We start from the raw sequence: 27457 nt of genomic DNA, 5'->3' as shown, positions 1-27457 counted from the left end.
GGGTCCTCCTATAGGTCTTACAGCTGTAAAAGTGTGTGTGTGTGTGGGGGGGGGGGGCACTCCCTTCCTCTCGCTCTATGGTTCTGGCACCTATGCTAAGTTAGCTGTCTTAACAGGCCATTCTAAGCCTAACCAATTTCCCTGTCAAAAGCGAGAATCAAATGGGCCTGCTTCTAATTACCAAATACCACTTGCCCAAATCTCACTAGATCAGGACTACAATGCAGTACATTCACTTAAATGAACATTCACATCACTGGAATTTTACACTGGGAATGGAGGAAGTTGGTCAACATTCAACAAGAAAAACACCAAAGTATATCAAACTCACCCAGGTGGGGGCTGTGCCCCCCAACTATACTTACCAACTATGAGATAGCATTATAGTGGGGGAAAAGGGTAAATTTTCCCATGTTGGCCAACTGCCTCCTTTCCTTGCTTGGTGTTGTCGTCTCAATCTAGTGAGATTTGGGTAAGTGGTATTTCAGTAATTAGAAGTAGACCCAATCAAACACTGTACATGGTGTCTGTGAGTCAAACATCTTAACTATTATACCAACCCCTAGTCAGCTGTATATATTCTTTTTCATCAATTTCCTTTCTTTTTTTCTTTTGTATTTATTTATTTATTTATTTCCAGTTTGATGACCGTGGAAGTCCACTGGGCCCAGGGAGCACATTTTCAGTGGAGGCCCGGGGAGAAATACTCCAACAATAACATACAATACAATATACAGTAAAATATAGAAAAATACAGTAAAATATGGAGAGAAATATTCTGTATATGTGAAAATACAAATTACAAATATTTACATGTCAAAGAATTGTATCTACAAAATTGTTCTCAGAAAGGCAGTTATAGTTATTATAGACAATAGTTTGTCTGAGGCCTTCTTATAATAAACTAAAAGTAACAATCCAAGGTAGTATTTAGTGAATTGAAAATTAAGTTATTATAAGAAGATGGAAATTAGTCTTAGAGAATAGAAGGAATTGGAAGGAGGGATGAGCTAGGTTGGAAGGATGCAGATACATTTGTGATTACAGAGGAGATAGGAATGAAGTTGGTTCTTAAAGTTTTCTATGTTCAGCAATGTTCTTAGGGAAGGAGGGATCCCTTTACATTTTCTTTTTCTGTCTTTTACCCTTTTCCCACTAGAATTCTTTTTTCTTTTACTACCTCCCAAGTTTTGTCTTCTTGATCACTTATTTCAGAACTGCTGTCTATGTCCTCTTTATTATTTTATTCTCATCTAATTTTTCTTTTGTTTCTATTACTTCTAAAATTTCTTCTTTTTTCATTCTTGTCTTCCTTACTCTTAATTTCATTTTTTTTTCAATCCATCCGTAAATATCCAATTTTGCTACTCTTACATTTTAATTCACATTTTATGCATCTTCAATTCACATTTGTTTTGCATAATGTCTGATTTCCTCACAAATAATATATTTTCTTTTATCACACTTATCAAATATCCATCTTTTCCACAATAAATAAATAAATAAAAATAAATAAATAAAATGTTTTGGATTGTCCCCAGTATTTTATGATACTCCACTTCCTCTCCACATTTATCATGCTTGGTATATGCATATTTTTTCTCTTTCTAGTTTTAATATAATATTGCAATCCTATCCACCAGTCAATAAACCCCTTCTGTCATAAACGTTTGCAATATCCAGTGCTTCTTTACATAGTTTTCAAATGCCCTTTCAAAGTCTCTCTTTCAAAATTGTACATGAATTTTCTTTTTTGTTTCCCTGTTAAATGATTTTATCATAAAAAAATTACATGGGTTACAGTCTTTCTTTTTTTATATTCTCTAAGAAAAACTTCCATTTAAAAAACAGTCGCAAATATAATGTTGCAAAATATCTCTTTGTTAATAAGAATAAATGCTCTTATCTCAGGTGGTTTTACACCCAAAGGAGCTACTAAATCATCCCATACTTCATACCTGCCACGTCTTTGTCTTCTTTACTTTGGATCCTTACCACGCACTTCTGTTTTTCGTTTTCTTCTGCCTTCTTTTCTGCTACTTCCCTTTTGCCTTCTTTTACTTTCTCTGCATATGTTTTCTTTTCCATCTCACTACTATTCAGGATTGTTTCTGCATCCTCCTTTTGTTTTTTTTTTTTGTTTTTTTTCTCCATAATATCCCCTCAGGAAGTGTCTCCTTCATTTTCTGGCTCAGTCCTCATCACCATTTCTTTAAGTAAATCATCCCACAACTCTCCTGACTGGATAGATGTAATTATATATTCACCACTGATGACTCATCTCCATCAAAAAAAAATTATTTGAAACATCTCCTCAGAATCCTGCACAAATGTCCATGTTTTTCTTTCTCTGGTCTCAATATTTGCTTTCTCCTCCATTTCTCTCATGACTCCATTATCTCTTTCTCTCTCCATCTCCCTCCCTCTTTCTCCAGGCCACCTTTACACCTGGAATGGAAACTGGAAGTACTCCTGCAAAATGAGTGCCACTCACAAGAACTTCAAGTAGGGGAAGTCCCATACAGCCCTGGTCAAGTTCCCTATATCTATAAATATTACCTCAGCTCTCCCCTGAAAAAAGGCCACTTTTCTAATTGTCAATGAATGGCATTTGCACAACAACTGAACCAACAAACAAATGAATAAAGCTTACGCCAACCGCTATACTGTCATGAGATGCCGAAACTCCAACTTTGCCATTATTAAATGACAGTTCGAAAAGACCGTTTAAAATAATCCAACATTTAAGGAAGACAATAATTAAAAAACAACTGACAACATACTGAGAGTTAAGCACTTTCACCCGTTAGCAATACGAGCTTCTTCAGGAGTTCCGGCATCTCATGACAGCATAGCGGTTGGCGTAAGATTTATTCATTTGTTTGTTGGTTCACTTTTCTAATGGGTCTACCCTGCTTAACAAAGAATAGATAAAATAAAATACCTATAGTTTCTCGAAAGGGGAGGAATAAAATTGCAAAAAGTTAAATAATGGTGCTGCTAAATATCGCCTGACTTCCTTAACAGATATTGTACAATGAAAATAGTGTGATTAAAAAAATTGTTAAAGTATATACACATGTTTATTCGTATACATTCAAGTTGATATAAATAACCCCCGACCCAAAAGAAGGAAGGCAACAAACTGTACAGGTATTATAATGCAAGAAAGTTTCCATTTAATTAAAAAATGAAACGATGGGAAAAGGAATAGGTAGCAGTCCATGTCAGTGCTGTAGTCCTGTTATTAAACCAACCTCCACCGCTTTCCTCAAATAACTGCTAGTGGCATGTATGAGCTAGAGCAGGATCACACAGGTTTGCGCTTGCTTACAAATAACCAAAATAGCCAAAATAAATCATCATGTTACACTCATGCTGCTTCAGTTGTCCATTACCACACTACGTTTAATGCATTTTACAATGCTTCAGACAGCGGAGAGTGTCTGTGCACTACTTCACATTTCTGTAATCAGCACCACTCACTGCTGCTCAGCACAGGCACATAAAGGTGCAGTGCATTTTTTTTTTGCTGATTACTCGTGTATATAAGCAAACTAAGGAACTATGAATACAACCATGTGTTTTAGAGTTACATTCAAACCAATGTTTCAGCCTATTCTAACGGTACCCTATAATGCTGCATTCATGTTTGTTATAAATATAGAACATTGCTGATAAAGACATGGCAGTGAATTCTGAGTTTGTCCTAATAATTATTTAACTGAGTAAGTATTAGGGAATAGTATGTTAAGCACTGAAATAAATGGATAAATGTGCTCCATAGTAATGTTCTATGACCACTGAAACACTTCACTTGTTCTTCATCAATGAAAAGCTATATTTCAGAAATATGTAACAAATACACAGTGACAAATTCTGTGTGTTGCATACTAAGTAAGATATTTTGAAGATTTGCAAGATTCCATATCCTTTACCTGCGACAAAGACTGAAGGGTTTCAGAGCCAACAGGTGTAACTGGATTGATGGAGTGTGCTGTCCTCTCCCTGCTGCAGGAATGATAACTGGTAGGCTGTGGAGGAGATGAAACGGTACTGTATGCTGGCGGTACCAATGTCATCTGTCTCTGCAACAGCTGCATTATGCTGCTAATGTCGGCACTCATTCTGTTCTCTAACCTGGCAAAATTAATAAATAAATAAGTAAGTAACCACCAAAAGAATGGAAAACAGATAACAGATTTATGGCTAGCAACACAAGCAGATACAGTAATCAGAAACGCACTGCTGGACAGGGATTTATAATTTATAGCATGGATACTATGACAATAACAAGGCCAAGGAGCTTCTCTAATCATATTTCTCATGCATGGATCCAGCAGAGATAGTAAAAGACTTAAATGTCAATAAACACATTCTCAGGATTACAGCCCATGGTAAAAATTCCTTGTTAGCACAATGTGGTGCTAAATCACTAAGATGGTGATTTTTGAACACTTAAGTTTCCATTGCAGAACAAACCATTATCCTAATATTGCATTAGCAAATTAACAGGAAAAGAAATCACTAACTTTTGTACAGGGATTGAACCTAGAGCCCCCAGCATTCCATATAGTTGTCGCTGCCAGAAGACTAACAAGGAGTTTGTGGACAGTTAGGTACCTTGTTCCCCCAATAACAGTTGCTTTTTCTCTCATGTAGGAAACCACCATGATGCTGATTTTGAATACTTAAGTATCGAGTGCAGAACAAACCATTAAACTAGTACTGTATTAAGAGCTGATGAGGAAAGAAGAAGTAGGGGAATTTTGTGAGAAGTGTATAAACAGAATTAATGAAATTTAGGAATATAGATAAAATATTCAGTGACTGAATATGAAGGGTGTTGTAAGGTTGAAAGGCAGATGAGTGCAGAGAAGGACAAGGATGGAGAAGGTAGAGCAGGATGGCTAGCAGTGAAGTAGCTGTTTAGATTCCCTGTTTTAGTACTGGATTGATCTCAGAGAGAAGGGTGCTTTTTATGATTGCCCAGGGAGTGACACATACCTTTAAATATTTAGACATATATATATATATATATATATATATATATATATATATATAGAGAGAGAGAGAGAGAGATGGGTGCTAGTGACCCGGTCAAATATGTGTTAGGTCGACAGCTGTGTCGACTGCACAAAACCATGGGTTGGAAAATTTGCCTTTACCCCATGTTTGTGTGATCTTGTTTTTATTTATTTATTTATTTATTTATTTATTTTGAAGTTACATTTTGCATGTACTGAGGCTGTTCCTCAGTCAGTATTACTGCAGTTGACATTGGGTGTTTTAGATTAAAACTGGTACACCCATATACATATGAAGCAAACATCTAGGCAGATGAGACACATGCTGGATATCCAGTCTCCCTCTAAATTAGCAAAATCTGTAAGTTTAACATCTTTTACTGACAGAAAATTCTCACAGATACTAAGTCCAAAGCTAGCGTCTGTTAAGCTTCGTCCCATACCTTTGCCCTAACTGGAGTATAACAATTATGTTCACATCATACTTCAGGCTGAAAAAGAAGTTGTCTACACACTATATCTCCATATGATTGCATTTCAGATAGGGGACTTTTCTGTCTATTCTTATCTTCAGGTAGGTCTTCAGACGTTTTACCTGCACCCAAGATCTGGTACTGAAGTTACTGACCTCGACCTACATGATGTTGATACCAGTATCTGAATACCTACTGGCACCAATATCAGGGCCATAACTATGGCCTCCAGTGTCAGTACTTCTGATGAAGCACGTTTAAGTTCAAAAGTATTAATCTACTTGTTTTCAATAAAACAGTTTTGATTTCTAAACAAGTTATAATTACTTGATTACTCTGAAGTCTAAAATGAGCTTGGCTAGAGTGAGTGGTTCTTTTTTCCTTAATTTTTAGGATTCTCAGCCAGCAGCTTTACTGCTCACAAAAGACAGTACCTCACACAACACATAACTCAACAAAATCATAGTAGCTCTGCTTTCAAGCTCATAAGGCAACATACCACATGACAAAACATTCCAGTTATTGGGGATTCCATTGTAAGACATACTGATGTCCACCTTTCCAGGCTAAACAAGGAGAAAATCACAGTAACCTGTCTGTCTGCAGCCAGGATCCACCAGAGCATGCATACATTTAAGTCTTTAAACCACAAGTATCAGTATGACATGGTCATAGTTCATGTGGGCGTAAAATACCTAAGATGCACCTCAGCAGACTATATGAATAGAGACATGATGGAGCTCTCTGAATATGTGTCCCAGGCAGGTATGAAATTGGCCTTGAGTAGCATACTACCTTCACCTATGATGATGTCACAGTATCAGCAAAAAAAGTTTGACTGCAATAATTGGCTTAGTTTCTGGTGTCACAACAAGAGATCCAATATCTGTCACCTTGGGGAGACATGATCAACAAACCACAATACTTTCCCAGAAATGATTTGCACTTGTTATCACTTGGTTTCCAGATACTGACAAAATCTTTATCTATCCCTATAGTGCCTTTTTTTAGGCTGTGTCAAGTTGTTAAACCCTACAACATAACAAAATCACTCATGACCCCCTAAAGGTACTGCTGATCAATGCTAGGAGTTTAAACAAAAATGCACTCCATGGAAGCACTCCTCACCCTGTCAAATGCAGATATATATGCAGTCACAGAAACCTAGCTCAGAACCATGGAGAACACCATGGCTATCAAAGGTCACTTTGCCTTTCATACATTTCTATCCCCCTCAGTCCAGGATAAAACAAAGGGAGGAGGCATCTCAGTGTTTATAAAGTAAAAGTACACTGCTAGACTGGTCCAACAATGTGACTTACTTGAGTTGCTCCATGCCCAACTAACCATAGATGTGACCCCCTATCATATCCTTGCTAGCTACAGATCCCCGAACATGAGTTTGGAAAACCACATCACCTACCTAAACCTATTGGAATCTCTTAACAATCAGCCTAACAACACACTTATGGGTGACTTCAACTGCCCCTGCATAAACTGGGAGACTTATATGACCCATAATTCCCTTGCTCAAAGATTTTTGGAGATCGTCAATGCAAACACCCTGGAGCAACTGGTTAGCTCTCCAACTAGAGATACAAATATCTTAGACCTGGTACTCATGAACATGGGGGGGGTGCTGCTCCCTCTCATGCATTATCTCCTCCCTAGTAAGATCTGGCCACAAAATTATCTCCTTTAGTATTAAAACTAACCTAGAACCCTCATCAAACCCCAAACCTGTAAAGAACTTTGCTAAGACCAATTACCTCAAACTTAGTGACAGCTTATTAAACTTACAAGCCCCTCAGAACCCAGAGGACAATGAGGCCTCCTCTGTGTTGTACAAAAAAGCACTGTACAAACACATTCATAGCTGCATACAGGGGGCAGTAGCTGTCCGAGTCAAATCTATGATTACTTGCAAAAAGAAATCACCCTAATCGACCCCTAGAATAAATAGGCCATTCAACAAAAGGAAAAAAAAATCCTCTCCAAAGTAAGAAAGAACAGACAAAACAATATATAAAGTCACTCACCAGTATAAACAAACAAATTAGAGAGCTGGTCAAATCTGCTAAAGCAAACTATTAGGCAAAGATAGCTTTTCAGGTGAAAGATAATCATAACACTTTTTTAAAATATGTTCATAACCTTAGGGGAAATGCTCTGTAATGTGCTGAGTTAATCATGAATGGCAACACTTACACCCATCCTGACACTATAGCAAACCTGCTGTATGTTAAGTTCATTTCAAACTTCTCCTTCCCATCACCTCCTACTACACCAAAAGAAATACCAGCAATCATCCCCCTACCAGTTATTACGAGGAAACAGGTCATTACTGCACACACTAATGCCAAAAAACACAGCCTCAATTGATCCCAAAAGCATTCCGAGATGCTTCTTAAATAGATTAAAACAGGATCTATCAGGGCCACTAGAAAACCTCTTTAACCACAGGCTCTGGACAGGCTTTGTCCAGAGGAATGAAGGACTGCAAAAGTTGTCTCTTTGCACAAGGGGGGGGGGGGGATCAGCTGACTCAGGGAACTACAAACCTGTAAGCATGACCAGTCTTATCTGCAAGGCCATGGAGAGAATTATCATGGCCATGATCAATAACGACATAGGAAGTCTCCAAACATTGGACTAGACCTAAGTTGGCTTTGTCAAAGGAATCTTGCCTGCTCAGTCTGGTGGACTTCTTTAGGAAAGTCACCAGGGCCATGGATGAGGGTGGTACAAACCATTTTTTCTAGACCTAGCCAAAGCTTTTGACACAATCCCCCACTCAGGGATCATGGATAAACTTATTGCATTTGGCAAAAAAAAAAAACTACATTGCCAGGTGGATAGCAAACTGGCTCACTTACAGAACACATGTTGCCCAGATAGATGAATCCACTTCTGATAAGAAACCTGTTAGTAGCAGTGTCCCACAGGGCTCAGTACTGGGACCCTTTCTGTTTGTTACATGCTTCTCTGAAGTGAAGGCCAATATTGGGGGCCTCTGGCTTACCAAGTTTGCCAATGACTTAAAGCTAGGAGCAATCATCAAATCCCCAAACAATGTTGACATCCTACAAACAGGCCTAAAATTGACAAACGACTGGTGCCAAAACCATGGTCTAAGACTAAATGCTAAAAAATGCATAATCATACCCTTTTGTAAATCAGATATCCCTGCAAATAATAATATTGATAGTATACCATAAAAGTAGACCCAAAGGAAAGGGACCTAGGAACACAGATAGTAGCCTAAACTTTGACCACCAGGTAGCTATGGTACTGAGGAAATCCATCTGTGTGGCACAACTTATAAGTAAAGACATAGCATTAAGGTCAAATAAAGTCATAGTGCTAATGTACTTGGCCCTCATCAGGCCCATAATGGAGTACAATGCACCCTTCTGCATGTAAATAACCAGGTACTTATACCAAATGGAGCAGCCCCACAGGTTTCTCACTAAAAATACGAAGCGTAAGGTGCATGTCTTATGTAGAACAAATAAAGGCCCTATCCCTTTACTCTGTCTCATATAATTTATTAATTGGTGACCTATGGCTGACCTACAAGGCATTCTCTGATCCACCCCTGATGAAAATGTTACATATTCGCAAGAAAAATTATACAAGGGTTACGTGTTCAATGGACCTGAACCTTATTTATGACTATAACAGAACTTGCCAGAGAGACAGATTTGTATCCCAAATGCTACCTTGTCTATGGAATACACTCCCTATCTTTGTAAAACAAAGCCCGTCTCACTCTCTTCAAAAATAATTTGGATAAATGGATGGGGAACCATAAATTCACAGGGTACTGACAATGTCTCTTATCGACAGAGGCAGTCTGTAAAATGGCTCAGGGCTCCAACACCCAAAGACCATTACGCCATCCCACATATGGGAAATTAAGACATAATATTGTCATTTCCTGGGTTTTATTGGCTTGGCTTGCAAAGTCTCTTGGCTCATTAGCCTAGTAATCACCTATGAACTTATATGTACCAGTTTTCCCTGTGGTCTGTATATATATATATATATATATATATATATATATATATATGTGTGTGTGTGTGTGTGTGTGTGTGTGTATATAGAGAGAGACAGAGAGAGAGAAAGAGAGAGAGTTGATATAGATATACGGGAATTCCAACTTACTATTGTGCTGTTCCTGTTGTTTAATACTGTTTTTAAGAAGTTAAGTGGCTTTTCTAAAGTGTTTTATGACTTGTACTAGGAAACTGAAGTTCCGTAATGTCAACTGAACACTAGGGGACTTTCTCTTTTGGCAGGGTGCCAAGAAGCCTGGTGTTTCTGTTATCTGTTTCATTTTGAAGTTCTGACACTGTAATAGTGCATTTGTTCTACTTTTTTCTTCATGTTTATAATGTTTGCTTATGATTTAACACTTATATAGCTATTTTTATCATTAAATCACAGTTTTACCACAGATTAATTTATTTGCAATTTCGGTGGAGTTTTTATTTTTCATCTTTGACAAGGGAATCTCTAAGTAACTGCTTATTTATCCTGTTTTAAATTGTTTTTATGTGAGTTAAGGATATATAGTTTATGGTTTGTCACTATTTGGACAAATTAATTTTACTTGGTATTGCGACTGTGTGTGCTGTTTACTATACTGTGTAGACTGCTGAACAAGACACAGCACAGTTTAAGATGTTTCTGCTATATTATATGCAGTTTCACCTTATTTGTTGTGTGGGAACACAGGTTATATTTTCTATTATCACTGCCCTCAGTCAGCCCTTAATAGCATCAAGATATTAGTCCAACTGGTCTTCTTTCCCCTGACTTGATGGATCCTGATATGACTCCCCCCCTACCCCCTATCAAATCCAGTTGCACGTAAACAGAAACAAGAAATCAACAAAAACATGCCCCAACCTATGGTTTGTGAAACTGTTGTTGCCTGAGGTTAGCCCACAGACCACTTACCTTTTTCCCCCATCATGGTCCGGTGAGAGTCCACAGCCCTCTATGGTATGGGAGTCAGATATATCCTTTGATGTTGTTCCAGTACTTGGTTCAGGAAGAGGAGAACCAAACTGTTTATGTGCAGGAGAGATCCAGGGTAAAAGACCCATTGTCGGACATAATACTATGCCCCCAGATATTCTGTCCTCTAGTGTAGTTCATAGTACAATGAAACAGAGACTTCACCACATTACAGACAATCAGATTATTACCATTCATAAGGCTGAAGTGGCATCCATTACTAAGAGTATTTTACAGTCAGCTAATTTTGGATTCTATGCTCCTATTCACAATGACTATGGGGCTACCATCTCAGATATCAGTCTAGCACCACTGAGTTTGATGGGGACTCTAATGCAGACAATAGTGAACACTGAGTCCATCCAGTCTGATTCTTTTGAAGGTGAGCAGTTTCAAAAATCCAAGCAAGTCTTCACCTTTCGACATATACTAGGTAGGTTTGGACATGGATTTGATTGGAAGCAATCTGAAGCTATGCCAGAGATTGAAAGGGTTTATGACCTTAGTAAGGATGAGATTCCAAATGGTTTGGCTCTTCCTTCTCTGTTACCAGCCTTAGAAGGTGTCCATAAAATGGCATGTAAAACCCCTTTGGCTAGTGAACCAGATCCTAAAAAGGCTATGAGGAAATACAAGGGGTACTCTGATCTTGCACTTCTCTTTACCCATTTGTCAACTGACCCAGCTGTGGTATCTCCAGCTGCCAACTCTAACAAGAGAGTCTTGGATTCCTCTAACCCTAAACCGGCAGATAAAATTGGCAAGTGGTTGGCATCTCAGGGAAAAATGTTGGCTCAGCCTAGCAATTTAGTCTTTAGAATTTTAAATTATCAAGGCTTCATGTAGAGATGTATTTTGCAATGTGCTTACAGTTTAGATGACTTTGCTGTATCTTTGCCTGTTGGACAGAAGTGTTATTTGAATGAGATTTTCTCAATGAGAAACGGGTTTTGAAATATGCTTTGAGGAGCATCTTGGAAGGCGTGGACACTGTTTCTAGAAATGCAACTGCTTTTTTATTGAGAAAGTTACATAACAAGAATTTAGTCTGAGGATTTTAAAAAAAGAGACTGTTCCTTAAGTTCTGTAATTGCATTTCTTCCTGCTGCTACCTAGATTCCCAAAGAATGGGATGACAGAAGTAAACTGATGCATGAAGTATCTAGAATGTTTCATATTCCCAGGTTCTGCCCTAACAAGGTGTGCAACTTCAAAGGGTAGAGCAAACAAAAATCTCACCCTAACAAGAGAGTACCAAGAGGAAATGGCAAAAGATAATGTTTCCAACACAAACAAAAGAGGTTCATTTCCCAAAAAAGATGATACCCCTGCTAAAGAATGACAATGCCAAGACTGACAGCATCCTGTCCCTCCTCTTCATTCCCTTCCTCTAGGCTTTAGCTGAACCCTGCACCCTACCCATAGTCGCAGACATGTAGGTGCTGTGAATAATTCAGTGAGGATATCTTTGGCAGGAAAATCCCCCCAGCACTTGCCAGACCAGACACATCTGCTCTCTCCAGTACTCCTTCACAAGTTCAAAGCAGGGGTTATAGAACCAGGTCCTATAAAAAAATTACATTTTGTAAGATACTGCTCTTTTATTCTGAGATGCAGCTGTGGCTACAAGATTTAGATTGTTTCTAAAACCATCTGGAAATGCAAAGCTAATACAAGTATATTGTTTTGCACTTGCTCTAAATGTTTCAGTGATATTTAAAAATTCAGTGCTGCTTTTATTTATTTGGTTACATTTATCACTGTTTTTCAGCCTGCATTTGTTAAAGAAACTCCATCTGCTTGTTGCTGTAGTGCTCTGTCTTAGTTGTTTTAACAGTTTTCTGCAAAAGCTGTTTTGAGTTTGCCAAAATATTTCTAAGCTTTGCAAAGTTTTTGTGTGTTGTGCGCACCTCTCAGGGTTAGGGAACTTATTTCCACAGATTCTTTTATATTGCAGGAATCCTTACTTCTGTTCTGATTCTATCTCCATTTTATTTAGGTGGGAACTACTGGTCAACAGCTTCTTGTGTTATTATCTGATTGGCCTAAGGGTTTAACTTTAGAAAAGTCTTTTATCTTGGTGGTATAAAAGAATTATATTTTGTAAGATTCTGTTCTTTTATTCAGAGCTGTGGCTACAAGATTTGGATTGATTCTAAAACCATCTGGAAATACAAAGCTGATATAAGTTGTATTTTTTACACTTGCTCTAACTGTTTCAGTGATATTTAACTATTTAACAATTCCATGCTGTGTTTTTTATTAGGTTGAATTTATCAATTTTTCAGCCTGCACTTGTTAAAAAAACTCCATCTTCTTGTTACGGTACCTCTCTTAGGTTGCTGTTTTAACAGTATTCTGCAAAAGCTGTTCTGAGTTTGACAAACTATTTCTAAGCTTTGCAAAGTTTTTGTGTGTTGTGAACATCTCTCAGGATTAGTGAAATTGTTTCCAATGATTCTTTTTTGTATTGTAGGAATTCTTACTTCTGTTATGACTGTCAAACTGTTCTTGTATTCTTAAAACTTGGTGGCTTTTGAGTTGCCCGCCTCTACTATAAATTTGATATTGGACACTCCTCCCAGTCCCATTGTATCAACTCATTCTACTGAGTACAGTTAAATCATTTCGGAAGGCCCACCCCCTTAGTTTTTTAACCTTGAATTATCTTCTGTTTCCTCCCTTTCTACAAAAAGCTAACTATAAAAATACACTTTATTCAGCTGCTTTTACTGTATTTGTGCCTCCTCCTACTTTATTTTGCTTTTGCTGCTTGTTCTTAAAAGTGTTCAATTGCATTTAGTCTGCTGCATATATTACTGCTTGCTAGTAGCCTGATTAAATTGTAATTATTATTCTAATCCTCTTAATTTTGGTTTAAGGATTTGGGCTTCAGGCCAGTTATTTTACATTAAGAAGGTTTGTGGTCTGCACTCCTGTGGGAGGAGAAGGTAGCCTCTGCCCTTCTGAGCTGGGAATTTGTGCCTGTTGTTCTAAGTATCTTTTTTCCAGTTTAAGCACTTGGATTCCAAACCAGTTATTTTACATCAGGAAATTTAGTGGTCTAAACTCTTGTGGCAGGAGAGTATAGCTTACACCCTTCTAAGCTGGGCATTGCTGGTTGAAGTTTCATTCTGTCCAATATTTTGAAAGTGTCTTAGTTCTGGTTTAAGCACTTGGGCTCCAAACAATTTTACATTAGGAACCTTGTGGTCTAGACTCTTGTGGGAGGAGAGTGTGGCCTACACCCTTTTAATTGGGAATTGCTGGTGAAGACTTATTGTGCATGTATTCTAAGTGTCTTATTTCTGGCTTAAGCACTTGGGCTCCAAAACCAGTTTTTTTACATTAAGAGGGTTTGTGGTCTAGACTCTTGTGGTGGGACAGTGTGGCCTACACCCTTCTAAGCTGGGAACTGCTGATGAATTGCTGCTTTATTTAAACTGTTTTTTGCTGTTGTGACTGTGATTTTATGCACTTTGAATTTCTAGTACTTCTGCATGTTATAGCATGTTATAGCACACGGTAGATTCAAACTGAATCTAGACTGTTTGGTATCACCTGAGCACTAAAACCAGCTCTTCACTGAGATACTGAAAGATCTGAGGCATCAGTTGCTTTCAACTAACTGTGAATGCCTGTGTTTGCTCTTATACTGCACATTTAATTTGTATTTGCATTCTACTGTGTGAATTGCCTGAACTGTTTTGCCACATTTTACTGTATACTGTATACTGTATACTGTACTAGTTCAGCTGTTCACAGCCCAGTTCCAGGTTTCCTCTTTCTGGGTCTGTTTTGTAACTTCTGAGCATCAAATTTAAGTCATCTTTGTTAGTGAAGGCCCTTCTGCACCCTTGAGGGAGGAGAGTGCAGTCTGGGTCCAATCCATACTCAACTGTACCAAATTCCTCAGTATTTACCTGTTTTGAAGTGAAAATAATGGGATGCCAAGAATTTCTGAGTGGCCATTTTAATTCCCATTTTTTTTTAATTTTTTTTATTTTTATGTAAATTACACTGAGCTGAGTTCAAACCCACCACCACTGCAGAAGCACTTACTCTTCCCAGTACCTGACTCAAAACACACACACACACACACACACACACACACACACACACACACACACACACACACACACACACACACACACATAAAAGGCTGGAGTGTTTAGCAGACTGCCATTCACTAATATAGCGAGCTAACCAGTTCTTTGGAAAAAGGTGCGTTGTTCCTTTAAGTGCAATTCCTTTCTCAAGGGACACCTCTAAGTCTCCCTGTCCTTCATACCTTTTCCTGCTGAGTTCTCCAAGCAGTTCAGATTCTGCACAAGCAGTACCTCCCCCTTAAAGCCACATTTTTGTAGCTTTGTGCTTTTAAAGTGTCGATGCATTTAACACTTTACTTTCTGTGTGTCTAGGTGTAAGACGTGGAAATCATTCTCACAGCATAAGGAAGAAGTACAGCCAGTAACACTGGAGTATTCACATCAAAGTCTGGCACTGGATGCACTTGAAACTCATTTATTTGCTTTCTGCTTATTAATGCATCTCTAAGGCATCCAAGATCAAGATTACTATATGCAGGATGAGAGCCCTCACTCCAGTGATTTCATTGCTACTTCTTCTCTATCTGTTGTAAGGACTCCTTTTTCTTAGGTGAAGTGTTCAGTTTGTGGTAATGACTTGTGACATCCTGCTTTGAGTTAGTAGTACTGGGACTCGGGAGCCGGCAATCTTTGAATTACCCTGTGAGTTTTGTCATTGGATGATCCAATACATTGAACTCTGCATTTGTGTTCATTTATACACAATTTAGTCAGCAGCGAACCCTGCTTCGAGACTTGAACCAGTTATTGACTGTCAGACCCCATGTTCATTACTTACAAATGCAATGGCTGGTTCTGATTTAAACTAATTGATTTAGTGTATTAACTGAAGCATTAGCCTACACAGAGGGATATTATTTTCTCTTGAAATGTAATAGCTGTATAATAAGCTCTAGTTACATGGAACATTAAAGCAGGATTGTTTAGCTGAGTGTGCTACTTTTACACCAGATGGTTTTATGAATTTTTTGAATGTCAGACGTTTAAAAGATAAATTCCTTTTACAATCTCTTTTTTTTTTTTTGTGTGTGTGTGACAAAAGACGTAGATTGAAACTGCTTCCCAGGTGTGCTTATGAAGGACAGTTAGTATTAGTACCCATCCTGCTAGCATATTTTAATAGTATACATGTAAATATTTAAGCTGGTGTGCTGGCTATTTTGGAAACGCACTTGTCGTTTGCAGACATCAAACTTGGTCAGAGTAGACTCGTATGGACACTACTACTGTTTTGGTTTGAATGGTGGTTGGTTGGTGGATTTCATTTAATAGCAACACACACACACACACGCACACACACGCACACACGCACACACGCACACAGACACACACACAGCAGCAGTGACTCATGATGAGCGGAGCTAGCCTTCCCTCCCTGTGTGTGTATATTTGTACAAAATACAAATAATTTAATTAAGTATTAAATTAAACAAAACCAAATAGGAAGGCAGTGCACTTAAAGCAAAAATTTTCACTTCAAGTGTACTGCATTCCTGTCTGGTTTTGTTTAAGTTTAAATTAGTTGGGATTCTTTTTGTAAGTTTTGTAAGTAATAAATTAACTTTAAGTTCTGCATTACTGCAGTAGTGGGCAGAGAGAGAGAGATGTGACATCCACCCAGAGCCCACCACAGCCGCATGTAGGAATCAGGACGGTTGAGAATTTAAAGTTTACTTTCAATGGCTCCTCCTCCAGGTAAGCAAAAGTAAAAAAAAAAAAAATTAAATTAGAAACTCCAGCAAAAGGAAATTAGGAATTTGGCTTTTTGGCAATCTGCTGCACTGCCTGCAGCACACCTTTTTTGTTAAACTTAAAATTAAAAATAGTTAATTGTTGGCTTGTGGCTTGCTTGCCACTTTCATTCATGTGATCATGTGCATGTGTGTGATGTTGTGATTGACAGTGTACTGACATTGCTTCTTCTTCTGGCTTTTCCTGGTTAGGGGTCGCCACAGCGGTTCATCTGTCTGGTCATGATTGGCAGTGGAGTTTTATGGTGTCAAGTTGCCAGACAGGCACCCAACCTTTCACAGAAGGCACACACATGCACATACTCACACCTAGGGCCAATTTAGAGTGTCCAATCCACCTACTGCATGTCTTTGGGAGGAAACCAGAGCACCCGGAGGAAACCCACGCGACCACAGGGAGGACATGCAGACTCCGCACAGAAGGCACCCCAGCCGAGAATCGAACCGGAGAACCTCTTGCTGGGAGGTGGCAACGCTAACCGCTGCACCACCGTGGCCACCCAGTGTACTGACAGTGCGATTTATATTATTCCAGATATATGCGCCTTCTGAGGATTTTTGTTGCCATCATTTTTTTTTTTACAGACTTTGCTGATAGGGAGGTTTCTGGTGCCAAAATAATACTGTAACTATATTGCAGGGACGGAATTCATTAGTGTTGTGTATTAAATTCTGGATCCACTCTTTGAAGAATTCATAGAAAGGAGGTTGGCATCGTAGTTAAGGTGTTTACCTTACAGACACAAGGTGCAGCATTTGATTCCCACATGGGGTAATTATTTAGGCTTAAAGTGGTCCACAAGCACAGTTCGCCTAGTACTAATCTATGAACCTATGAGCCTGTTAATGAAGATGTAGGGTGGTTGTCAGAAAAGCCAATTAAATGTCATGAGCTATGTGAGTTCACAGCTAGAGCTGTGGAGTACAAGAATTCTGTATTGACAAGAAGGGACCAAGGTATACTGCAGGGAGGCAAACCAGCTTGGGTTCCTTATAAGATGAAAATGTATGGCTGATATTTAATGCTTGTACTGCAGACTATGCTTTTGGAATGTATTACAGTCAGTTTGCATTTTTGTTATGAAATGAAAATGCAGGGCTGATGATTGATGTTTGTATGGTAGATTGTGCTTGAGGAACATATTGCATATATATTTGACAGAAGCTAATTGTTAATTGTTGGTACTGAGTTATTGCTGCATTTAATCTTTTTAGTTGAATTATTGTTCTACAGCTGAAATGATGCTTCACTGCTACCACTAAAGTGCTGCTACAGGCTTTTTCAATGATCCTGTAGAATGTTTGGTTGATATGAGGATGGGTGAGTTGTTGGCTGCTTTCTTCTGGGCAGCAGGGACTGGGACTGAGGTAGCAGTACTCACCTGGTGTGTTTTCATGGCATGTGGTTTGAGACTGATAGCATGAAGTGGCTTCAGAAGGCCAGAATACTAGTTCACAAAGTCATGACATGTCCGGCCTCATGAATAGAAATGAAAAAGTATGCTTCCTGTTTTGCTTGCAATATTCCAATCTAACAATCCATGAAAGAGCTCATTTATGTCTCAGCAGGGTACATGAAGTGAGCATGATGTAACAACCCAAGAAGACGGGGACAGTGCAGATAAAAAAAATGAGAAATGAAACTATCTGCAGAACAACAGTTTGAGGCATTTGTATGTATGATCTGTAGATTAAATAAGCAAAGAATGTATAATTCTACCTTCAATATGTATATACTTTTGTTCTTAATTTTGAGGTTAAAAGTTGGTATCCCACAATTCTGTTAGAGTGGGCAGGGTTACATGATTATGCATGTAAATTTTATATTAATCAGTATACAGATTTTTGGCCGATTGTACCTATTTTCCAAGGGCCTTTGTCCAGATTTTTGTTTATTCCAGACTGAGAGGTATGGCCCCATCTAATTGAGGGTAATTAGACTAGAGCTCAGAGACAGCATCCTTATTGGAAAGTTTGAGCTAAAGGGGTTATTTTTTGTTTTATTTAAGCCCCACGTTTGTGCTTGTTTGTGTGTAGTGCACCATTGTGCATTGCAGCATAGCAATGGTTACCGTTGGTGGTAACAGACGCAAACATTTTGCTTGTTACATTTTCCCATAGCACTTTGCTTGTGGTCCTCCTCTACTGTCAGGTGGAACACTAAACCTAGCCTCAGAGGTACCAACACACCTCTTACCCCTAGCCATTCTTAAGTGTGACTTCTTTTCCTAACCATATAAATTTACCTAACACTATGGACAGACAACTTCCCACAGTTTATCCAGCCAGCTTGCTCAACATGGGCATCCTGAGGCAGTGCAGCAACTGCCTCATGTTCACCGGCAATCGTCTACTCCTACTTCGCACAAACTCAACATGTGAGAGATGCAACTATATTAACAACCTTGAATCCATGCTGTCTCACCCACCAGTCACTACATATGACAATGACTAGGTGGTCAGCATGCACACCTCACCTCCTACACCACCTCAACCCACATCACATATACCTACATATACGGAGGTCCTCACCAGAAACATAACCTAAACAGCAGAGACCACCCAAACACAAACAGAGCCACACTATAAATAATAGTTCCACTGCAGAACACAATACACATAATAACTCATTCACCAGTGTCTCACCTGTCAAGCCCGTAAGGCAAAACATAAAACCAAACACAGAACCGCCACACAGGCAAAATAAACTAATCCACAAAAGCACACTGAAACCAGGAGCTGGCAGGAAATAAATAAATACAGTCAAACAGAGAGAATCCTTAATGCCAAAGTCCACACTTCTTTATTAAACCACAGTAGAAACAAACGCTTTCATCTCTGTCAGTTCATAGACTTTATCAAGAAACAAAAAAGCACATGAAACACCCCATTTATAACCCCAACCCAATTAGCACATTAACAACCCTCGCTTAATTAATTTCCTTATCCTTATAAGGTACAAGGCTTTTTTTTTAAGTATATAAAAATATTTTTTATCTCAATAAAACCAGGTCTCAGTACAAATCCAGTATAAGAAAAATGTAAAGCCACCACATACATGTAAATATGTATATATATATATATATATATATATATATATATATATATATATATATATATATATATATATATCTACACACACACACACACACACACACACACACACACACACACATGAATGGCCAAAAACTTTCCAAAATTGGAAACATAGACCCTATTAAAATATAATGTATTAATAAATGGATATAAAGGGCATGTAAAAATGCATATACAGAGTACATACAAAAAGAGTTAATATAATTGAAAAGGCTCTCATCGTTCAAGTGCCTTTAATTTCAAGAAGCAAGCCAGTGAAAACATATAATTTAATCCTGGCCACACAGTTGCATTCATTCTAAGCTGCCAGAATGCCTCTAGCCTCTCTAACTGCAGGGGCCATGGATCCCCTCGAATCCCTTTTCAGTTCATCAATAACAACAAACTTAAAGGAATGTCCCCCATATTCAATCCAATGCCTAGCTAGGGCATTCACTTTGTTCTTCAGTCTAATGTCCCTGACATGTTCATAAATACGATTCCTGAGTTTCCTCTCAGTTTTACCTATATAAAAACAGGGACATTGTAAGCATAAAGCACAACAGACAACCATCTCTGACTGGCAAATAAACTTGTCCCTAAAACTAAAGGTCTGTTCATTGATTACTACTGATGAGCACTCCATGATAAAGCCACACTGGTTACATATCCCACATTTTTTCATAACACCTTCAGTGGGGTTACTTCTAGGGTTCTCGAGTAAACTTTTCAAACATTTACCCTTCCTATAAACCACAACTGGGGTATTATTAATACATTTCCTGACCTTGTTGCAAGAAGACAAAATCACCCAATTCTTGTACAAAATATGAGAAATTGGTCTACTGTCTGCACTAAAAGTTGTAATAAAGGCCGATTTGAAATTTCTAGCTCTCCCTCAATGCTCACACTTGATGCCAAAACAGGGTCAAAGGTCATTTCAGACATGTCATTAACAATCACATCCCCAACTTGAGATAAAATAGCCTTAAAATGACCCCTTTCTCTTTTGTTAATGACTTCAATCATTACCTCTTGAACCGATGCGGGGGGATGGTCTCTCCTCAAAAACATGTTCCTCAAAACATCACATTCATTCAAGAATTAATCAAAGAGGGACACCATATGGGCTGCACTCACAAACTGCCCCTTAATGACCGCTTTTTTCTGCTTGAATGGGTGTGCGCTGCTGAAATGTAACGAGCTATTCGAGTAGGTCTCTTTTCTAAAAATTTCAGCTATAAAGGACAGAGAGCACATATCTTTAAATAATTTCACATCCAAGTAAGAGATTTCATTTCTTCCCACCATATGTGTAAACTTCAAAAAGTGGGTTGAGCCATTAATGAAAGACAAAATGTCAGGTATAAGGTCAAAGGGGCCATCCCAGAAGATAAAAATATCATCCAGGTATCAGATATATAGCTTACAATAAAAAAATAATTCAGACTCATATAGGAATTTCTTCTCCCATTCGATGATAACGATATTAGCAAATAAACCCCCACACGGTTAACCCATGGCCACACCATCAGTTTGGAGGTAAAACTCATTCTCAAACAAGATGCAGTTGTTCTTCAGTACAAGTTCAAAGAGTTATTCATATACATTAATCCTATACTGGGACACACCCTTAGACAGCATAAAGTCACAGGTCCACTCTAAACCAGTATCATGGGGTATCACCGTGTAGAGGTCCTTCACATCCATGATAATAAACACACATGATTCACAAAAGGCAAGGTTGTTATCCAGGAAATCCCAAGAGTCCTTACACATATAATTCTCATTAGATAACACAGATTTCAGCTTTATGTCCAAAAATTTAGCTATCGGGTATGTGATAGACCCCTGCTCATCCACAATTGGCCACATAGGGAGGATTATTTAGGCTCTTGTGGATTTTAGGCAGACCAAAAATGGTAGGAATTCTCAGGTGCCTCACTGCCATATCATTTATCTCTTCTATGGTTAGTGCCTTCAATAAACAAATCATTCAACTGTTCCCTCAGAGTAGGGTATAAACTGCTCAGTTCATTTAATGAAATCTTCTTGTAGTGTACACTCCCTAACATTTCCCCCATTTTTGTTTTATAATCATCCAGGTCCATTACAACCATATCCCCACCTTTGTCGGGCTTAATGAACCTTACATCAGGATTGCTTCTAAGTTTCCCAAGGCTTCTCTCCTCTGCTACACTCAAATTCAAAGGAGGTTTTCACCTGGGTAAATTCCTCATATCTATTTCACACACCCTTTCGAAGAGGTGTAGAGAGGGGTGCAAAGGGGGATTAAATGTACATGATATATGTAGGGGGTCACTGACATATTCAACTGAATGAAAGTACAAATTCAATTTCCTAACATACTGCTTCAAATCTACCAAGGTTCTAACAAGATCATGGTTATTAACTGGAACAAAAGTCATACCCCTAGCTAATAAATCACAATCTGCGACCTCGATCTGTAGTGATGAATAATTAAACACCTTAAAGTCACCTTAATATTCTGCAGACTTCTGCAGTTGACCTCACCAACATCACAATTATCAGATTCAATTACTGAACCCACCCCATTCTCCCCTCCTCCACTGGGGTCTGTAACCACCCCTGCCACTGTTCACTTGAGGGTGCCCCTCCCTGTTGTAATGTTCCCTTAACCTCTCCAAGCTCCTCAGAGATTGAAAGTCCCCTTCTAAAAAAGGTGTGGAAATATCTTCATTTTCATCTAGGTCATTATTGTCATTCCCAGAATTAGTGCTAGAAATATTATTTCCTCCTCTGCACCAAACCTGAGATTTAGGAGGTTTGGGATAAGCCAAACCATTTATATACTTTTGTCTATCATGCTCAGTTTTCTTCACCTTTCTTTCCCTTATAAAAATAACCTGATGTTCTATGCTTTTAAAAACCCTATTGTAATCAAATATATTGTTCATATGCATAGCATCATCAACAATCAGTTTATCCAAACTAGTGGCCTCATTCATAAGTTCAACAAGCAACAAGTGATTATGTTTTGTAACCAATTCCATATACTCTAAAGCGTGCCTGTCGAAAAGTTGTAGTAACTCCTTATGCAATAATGAGTTGGCCACCAGTCCTGTGGAGAAACGCCACATGCGTAAACCCTTAGGAACAATTCCTAACCTTATGCATTCTTTAAAGTAGCAATTGTCCAGTTGGAGTCTTTTAATTTTCATTAATAAATAGTCCAACTTTTGTAGCATAGTACTATAATCCGAATGACTCACCGCTCCTTAATCTGGGAGTTCGAATTGCTGAAGAACCATTCATCTTGTAAAAAAGAGAAACACTTGGACCGTTTAATTGCACAGACCTGGCCCCATTAGCCCCAGCGTCCATCGCATTAATCCAAGGCAAACGAGCAGTTCCATTAGTTCCAGCATTAATATCATTCATTCGTGGCATACAAACACTTCGCACCCCATCCCTTACATTGAGTCCAAGATTACTAGAATCAGAGGACCTTTCACTGGCTTGCTTCTTGAAATTAACGGCAATTGAAAGATGAGAGCCTTTTCAATTGTATTAACTCTTTTTATATGCACTCTGTGTATATGCATTTTTTACATGCCTTTTTTATGCATTTTTTAAATATATTATATTTTAATAGTATCTATGTTTCCAATTTTGGAAAGTTTTTGGCCATTCATGTTTGATATATATATATATATATATATATATATATATATATATATATATATATATACATACATATTTATATGTATGTGATGGCTTTACATTGGTTTTATTGAGATAAAAAATATTTTTATACACTTTTTAAAAAAAAAAGCCTTGTACCTTATAAGGAAATTAATTAAGTGAGGATTGTTAATGTGCTAACTGGGTTGGGGTTATAAATGGGGTGTTTCCTGTGTTTTTTTTGTTTCTTGATAAAGTCTCTGAACTGACAGAGACGAAAGCACTTATTTCTACTGTGGTTTAATAAAAAAGTGTGGACTGGCATTAAGGACTCTCTCTGTTCGACTGTATTTATTTATTTCCTGCTGACTCCTGGTTTCAGTGTGCTTTTGTGGATAAAACCAAACATTTTAGTCATAGGTGATTTCATCATGAAACACACAGATGTCCCTCTCATGAGGCTGGAAAAGGAAAAGGTCATGGTCAGCTGTCTGTCAGGTGCCTGGATTCCCCATATCACACATGTACTGTTATGGCTGTGTCATAGTCCATGGTTGTGTGAATGACTTGAGATGCACCTCTCTGGACTATATGAAGAGAGACATGACTGAGCTGTCAGATTATGTGTCCCATGAAGGTATGTCCCTAGCCTTAAGCAGCATTTTACCTTCACTTAGGATGATGCCTCAATACAAACAGAAAATGATAGACTTCAATAATTGGCTCAGTTTCTGTTGTCATTCTAAGGGGATCCCATATCTGTCAGCCTGAGATGACAATGACAGACCTCAATGCTTTGCCAGAGATATTCTTCATCTGTCACTGCTGGGATTTCAGCTAGTGGCTAAGGCTCTCACCACCCCCATAGTGCCTGTTTTAGGCAGCGTCTTAATGAAAAATTCCCGACATAAAAACTCCATCTAAAAACAACCTCAAGGTTATGCTGCTAAATGCTAGGAGTCTTAACATGAAACTGCACTCACTGGAACCAGTCCTTATCTTGAAAATTTGTGGAGTCACTGAGACCTGGTTCACGGCTGTGAAGAGCACCCCAGCCATACCAGGTTACAACTCCTTTCACACGTTCATACCACAAACTGAAGGTATAAAAACTAAGGGAGGCGGTGTATCAATATTCATTAAAGACAAATACACATGTAGATTGGTTAAAGAGTATGATTCCCTGGAGATAATTCAGCTGCAATTAACTGTTGGTACGACACCTACTCATATCTTTGCCAGCTACAGCACCTCCTCCATGAATCAGAACACCCACTCTGCCTATTTCAATCTACTTGAGTATATCAAGATACATCTGAACAGAATGGTTTTTAGGGCCTTTAACTAGCCATCCATTGACTGGGTAAATTTCTCATGCTCAAACTCACTTGCCCAAAGGTTCCTTGACTTTCTTGTAGTCCAATGCCCTGGACCAGCTGGTTGGCACCCACACAAGGGGTGCCAACATCCTGGATCTGGTGCATACCAATATGGGGGACCACTGTAGTACCCCTACTGTGAGTTCTTCCCTGATGAGATCTGAATACAAAACAATCTCATTCGAAGTAGCTATCATACCTGACTCCCCCCAGCAGCAACTAAACTAATAAACTTCTCCAAAGCAGATTATAACCTCTTACGAGATGGTATAAATATCTTCACTGTACCTCCCCCCTCAGATGGAACTGGCAATTATGCCGAGTTCTACACCAGTGCTTTATACAAATACCTGTAAAATTGCATTGATTCAGCCATACCTGGTAGGACCAAGGCAAGCTCCTCAAGGAAGAGCAAACCTGCCTTGTGGACAACTGCCACTATCAGGCTTTACAATAAGAGGAAGAAATTGCTGTCTAAGAGTAAGAGGGAGTGAGGCCTAAACTGGAAACACTCCCTCCTCAGCTTAAAGAAGGAAATAAGACATCTTGTGAAGTCCTACAAAGCAAACTTTAAATCCAAATTAGCTTCCTCAACTAAGGACCACCATAAGGGATTCTTTAGTCACATCCGTAACCTAAAAGGAAAGACCCAGATTTGTGCCAAACTGGTAATTAATGATACCATACATACTGAGCCTTTGGACATTGCTAACCTGTTGGCTGATGGGTTCTGTGAAAACTTCACTCCCCTGTCCCTGCCACACGTACCCCATTACATCCCCATCAGGTGTCCCTTGCCTTGTGTCTCTAAAGAGCAAGTCACAAATGCCTTCTCACAGGCCAAAAACACAGCATATATAGGACCTCATAACATCCCAGGCTGCCCCCTAAATGGGCTCCAACATGAATTAGCAACACCATTGGATACTCTTTTTCAGACATAGTCTAAATACTGGCTTTGTCCCAGCTGAATGGAAGATGACCGCAATTGTTCCCTTGCACAAAGATGGTGCTTCCACTGACCACAGGAATTATAGACCTATAAGCCTGCCTAGCCTTATATGCAAGGCCATGGAGTGAATCATCATGGACCTTATCAACAAAGATATAGATAATCTCCAAACTTGACCCTACTCAATTTGGATTTGTCAAAAGGAGATCATGCCTGTTAAAACTGGTGGATTTCTTTGAGACAGTCACAAAGGCCCTGGACAAGGGGAAATCTGTGCATACAGCTTACCTAGACTTAGCCAAGGCTTTTGACACCATCCCTCACTCAGGCATCATTGACAAATTCACCCAGCTTGGTATCAACCCTTATATCATTAGATGGGCCATTAATTGGCTCACTGATAGAACCCATGTAGTTAAAATAGGGGAATTCACCTCCCACAGCAGACCTGCAACCAGTGTTGATGCACAGGGATCAGTCCTGGGACCTCTACTGTTTGGAATCTATTTCTCCAAGTACAAGCAAATCTTAAGGTCTGTGGCTGACAAAGTTTGCTGATGACTAAAAACTGGAAGTGGTCATAGAATCTCCAAATGATGTCAACATCTCACAATAAGGTCTTACACAAACAAATGATTAGTGTCAAAGTTATGGCCTTGAACTCAATGCAAAAAATGTATTATCATCCCTTTCAGTAAGAGTGATGCTGCTGCTAACTAGCATATCAATAGCAACATCCTAACTATGCAACTCAGTGGTGAGAGACCTGGGCACACAGGTTGACAGCAACCTTATCTTTGATCACCATATCTCCACAGTGGTAAGAAGGGTATTCTATATTGATTATCTCATAAGTAAGAGCAATGCCTCCAAAAAAAAAGAAGTTATAACCTCCCTGTACTCTTCCCTCATCAAGCCAATAACTGAGTACAACTCCTCTTTTGGTATGTAGCTTTCCAATCACCTGCAGCAATTGGAAAGACTGCAGTGGTTTCTCACAAGGAAAACGCATGGTCTTCAGCATCTGTCCTATGTGGATCACCTGAAATCACTGTCCCTTTATTCTGTTTCAAACAGACTACTCAGAGATGATCTCTGCATTGCATATAAGGCAATCTTTGATCCTGCTTTATTGGAAATGCTGCATATCTGAAAGTCAAATTGTACACGGGTTACTCACTCTAAACACCTCAACCTGGTATCTGACATTAATAGAACCTGCTGGAGGGACAGATTTGTCTCCCAGAGATTACCACACCTTTGGAACAGACTCCCACTTCATGTCAAACAGTGCACCTCATTGGCCCTCTTCAAATGCAGTCTGGACGATTGGATTGGTTAACCATAAATTCAGCCTGGGGATTCCACCTGTGTCCCTCTTGGACAAGTGCTGTTTGTAGAAATGAGGGTAGAACTTGGCTATGCTTGTAAGGGCCGTAGGGTCATTAGCCTAGTAACTTCCTATCATCCTATGATCCCATGATACCCAAAAAGGAGCTACCACTGAAACCAATGTTAGTTTTGCTGTACATAAATACCTTTCTGAAAGTACCTAAATTCAAAACACTCACCCTGCAGATGGTCCTACCCCATCTTCTGGACCACTGTTTCATGGTGATGTTGAAGGATGCTTATCATCATATTTCAATTTCTTCCAACTTCAAGTTGAACCTACAAAGTCCTGTCACATGCCCTCACAAACAATTATCATCCCGAGGTGTATGACTGACAGAAAAAGCATGGCCTTTCTACAAGAAAACTCTGCCTCTGCAAGAGAATTTTTTCAAAATTCTAGGCCTTATGACATCAATGTCCTCATGACACCACTGGCCAGACTTCACAGGAAAAAGTCTCAATGGTACTAAAAAAAATTCTGGTCTCCACACCTGCTTCCCTTAGAGTTCCAGGTACCTGTGATGGATTGTATGAAAAGGGACTTATAATGGTGGAGGGATCAGGTGGTCACAGTTAACATCACCGTCATGTATACCTGACTAAAC

The 27457-nt window shown here is 38.9% G+C and overlaps 1 protein-coding gene across 1 annotated transcript in view; it reads right to left on the bottom strand.

The window, feature by feature from the left end:
* KCNH2 (potassium voltage-gated channel subfamily H member 2) overlaps positions 1 to 27457 on the bottom strand; it is a 696728-nt gene that overhangs the window by 56557 nt on the left and 612714 nt on the right. Inside the window, exon 10 of the mRNA XM_044067613.1 lies at positions 3939 to 4140. Coding sequence (XP_043923548.1) covers positions 3939 to 4140 — 202 coding nt within the window. The remainder of the gene's footprint in view (positions 1 to 3938; positions 4141 to 27457) is intronic.

Source organism: Protopterus annectens, chromosome 3.part1 (genome assembly GCF_019279795.1).
Source record: "Protopterus annectens isolate FY-2018-M chromosome 3.part1, PAN1.0, whole genome shotgun sequence".
In the NCBI taxonomy this organism is placed as follows: domain Eukaryota; kingdom Metazoa; phylum Chordata; order Ceratodontiformes; family Protopteridae; genus Protopterus; species Protopterus annectens.
This window is presented reverse-complemented; position numbering and strand designations above follow the sequence as displayed.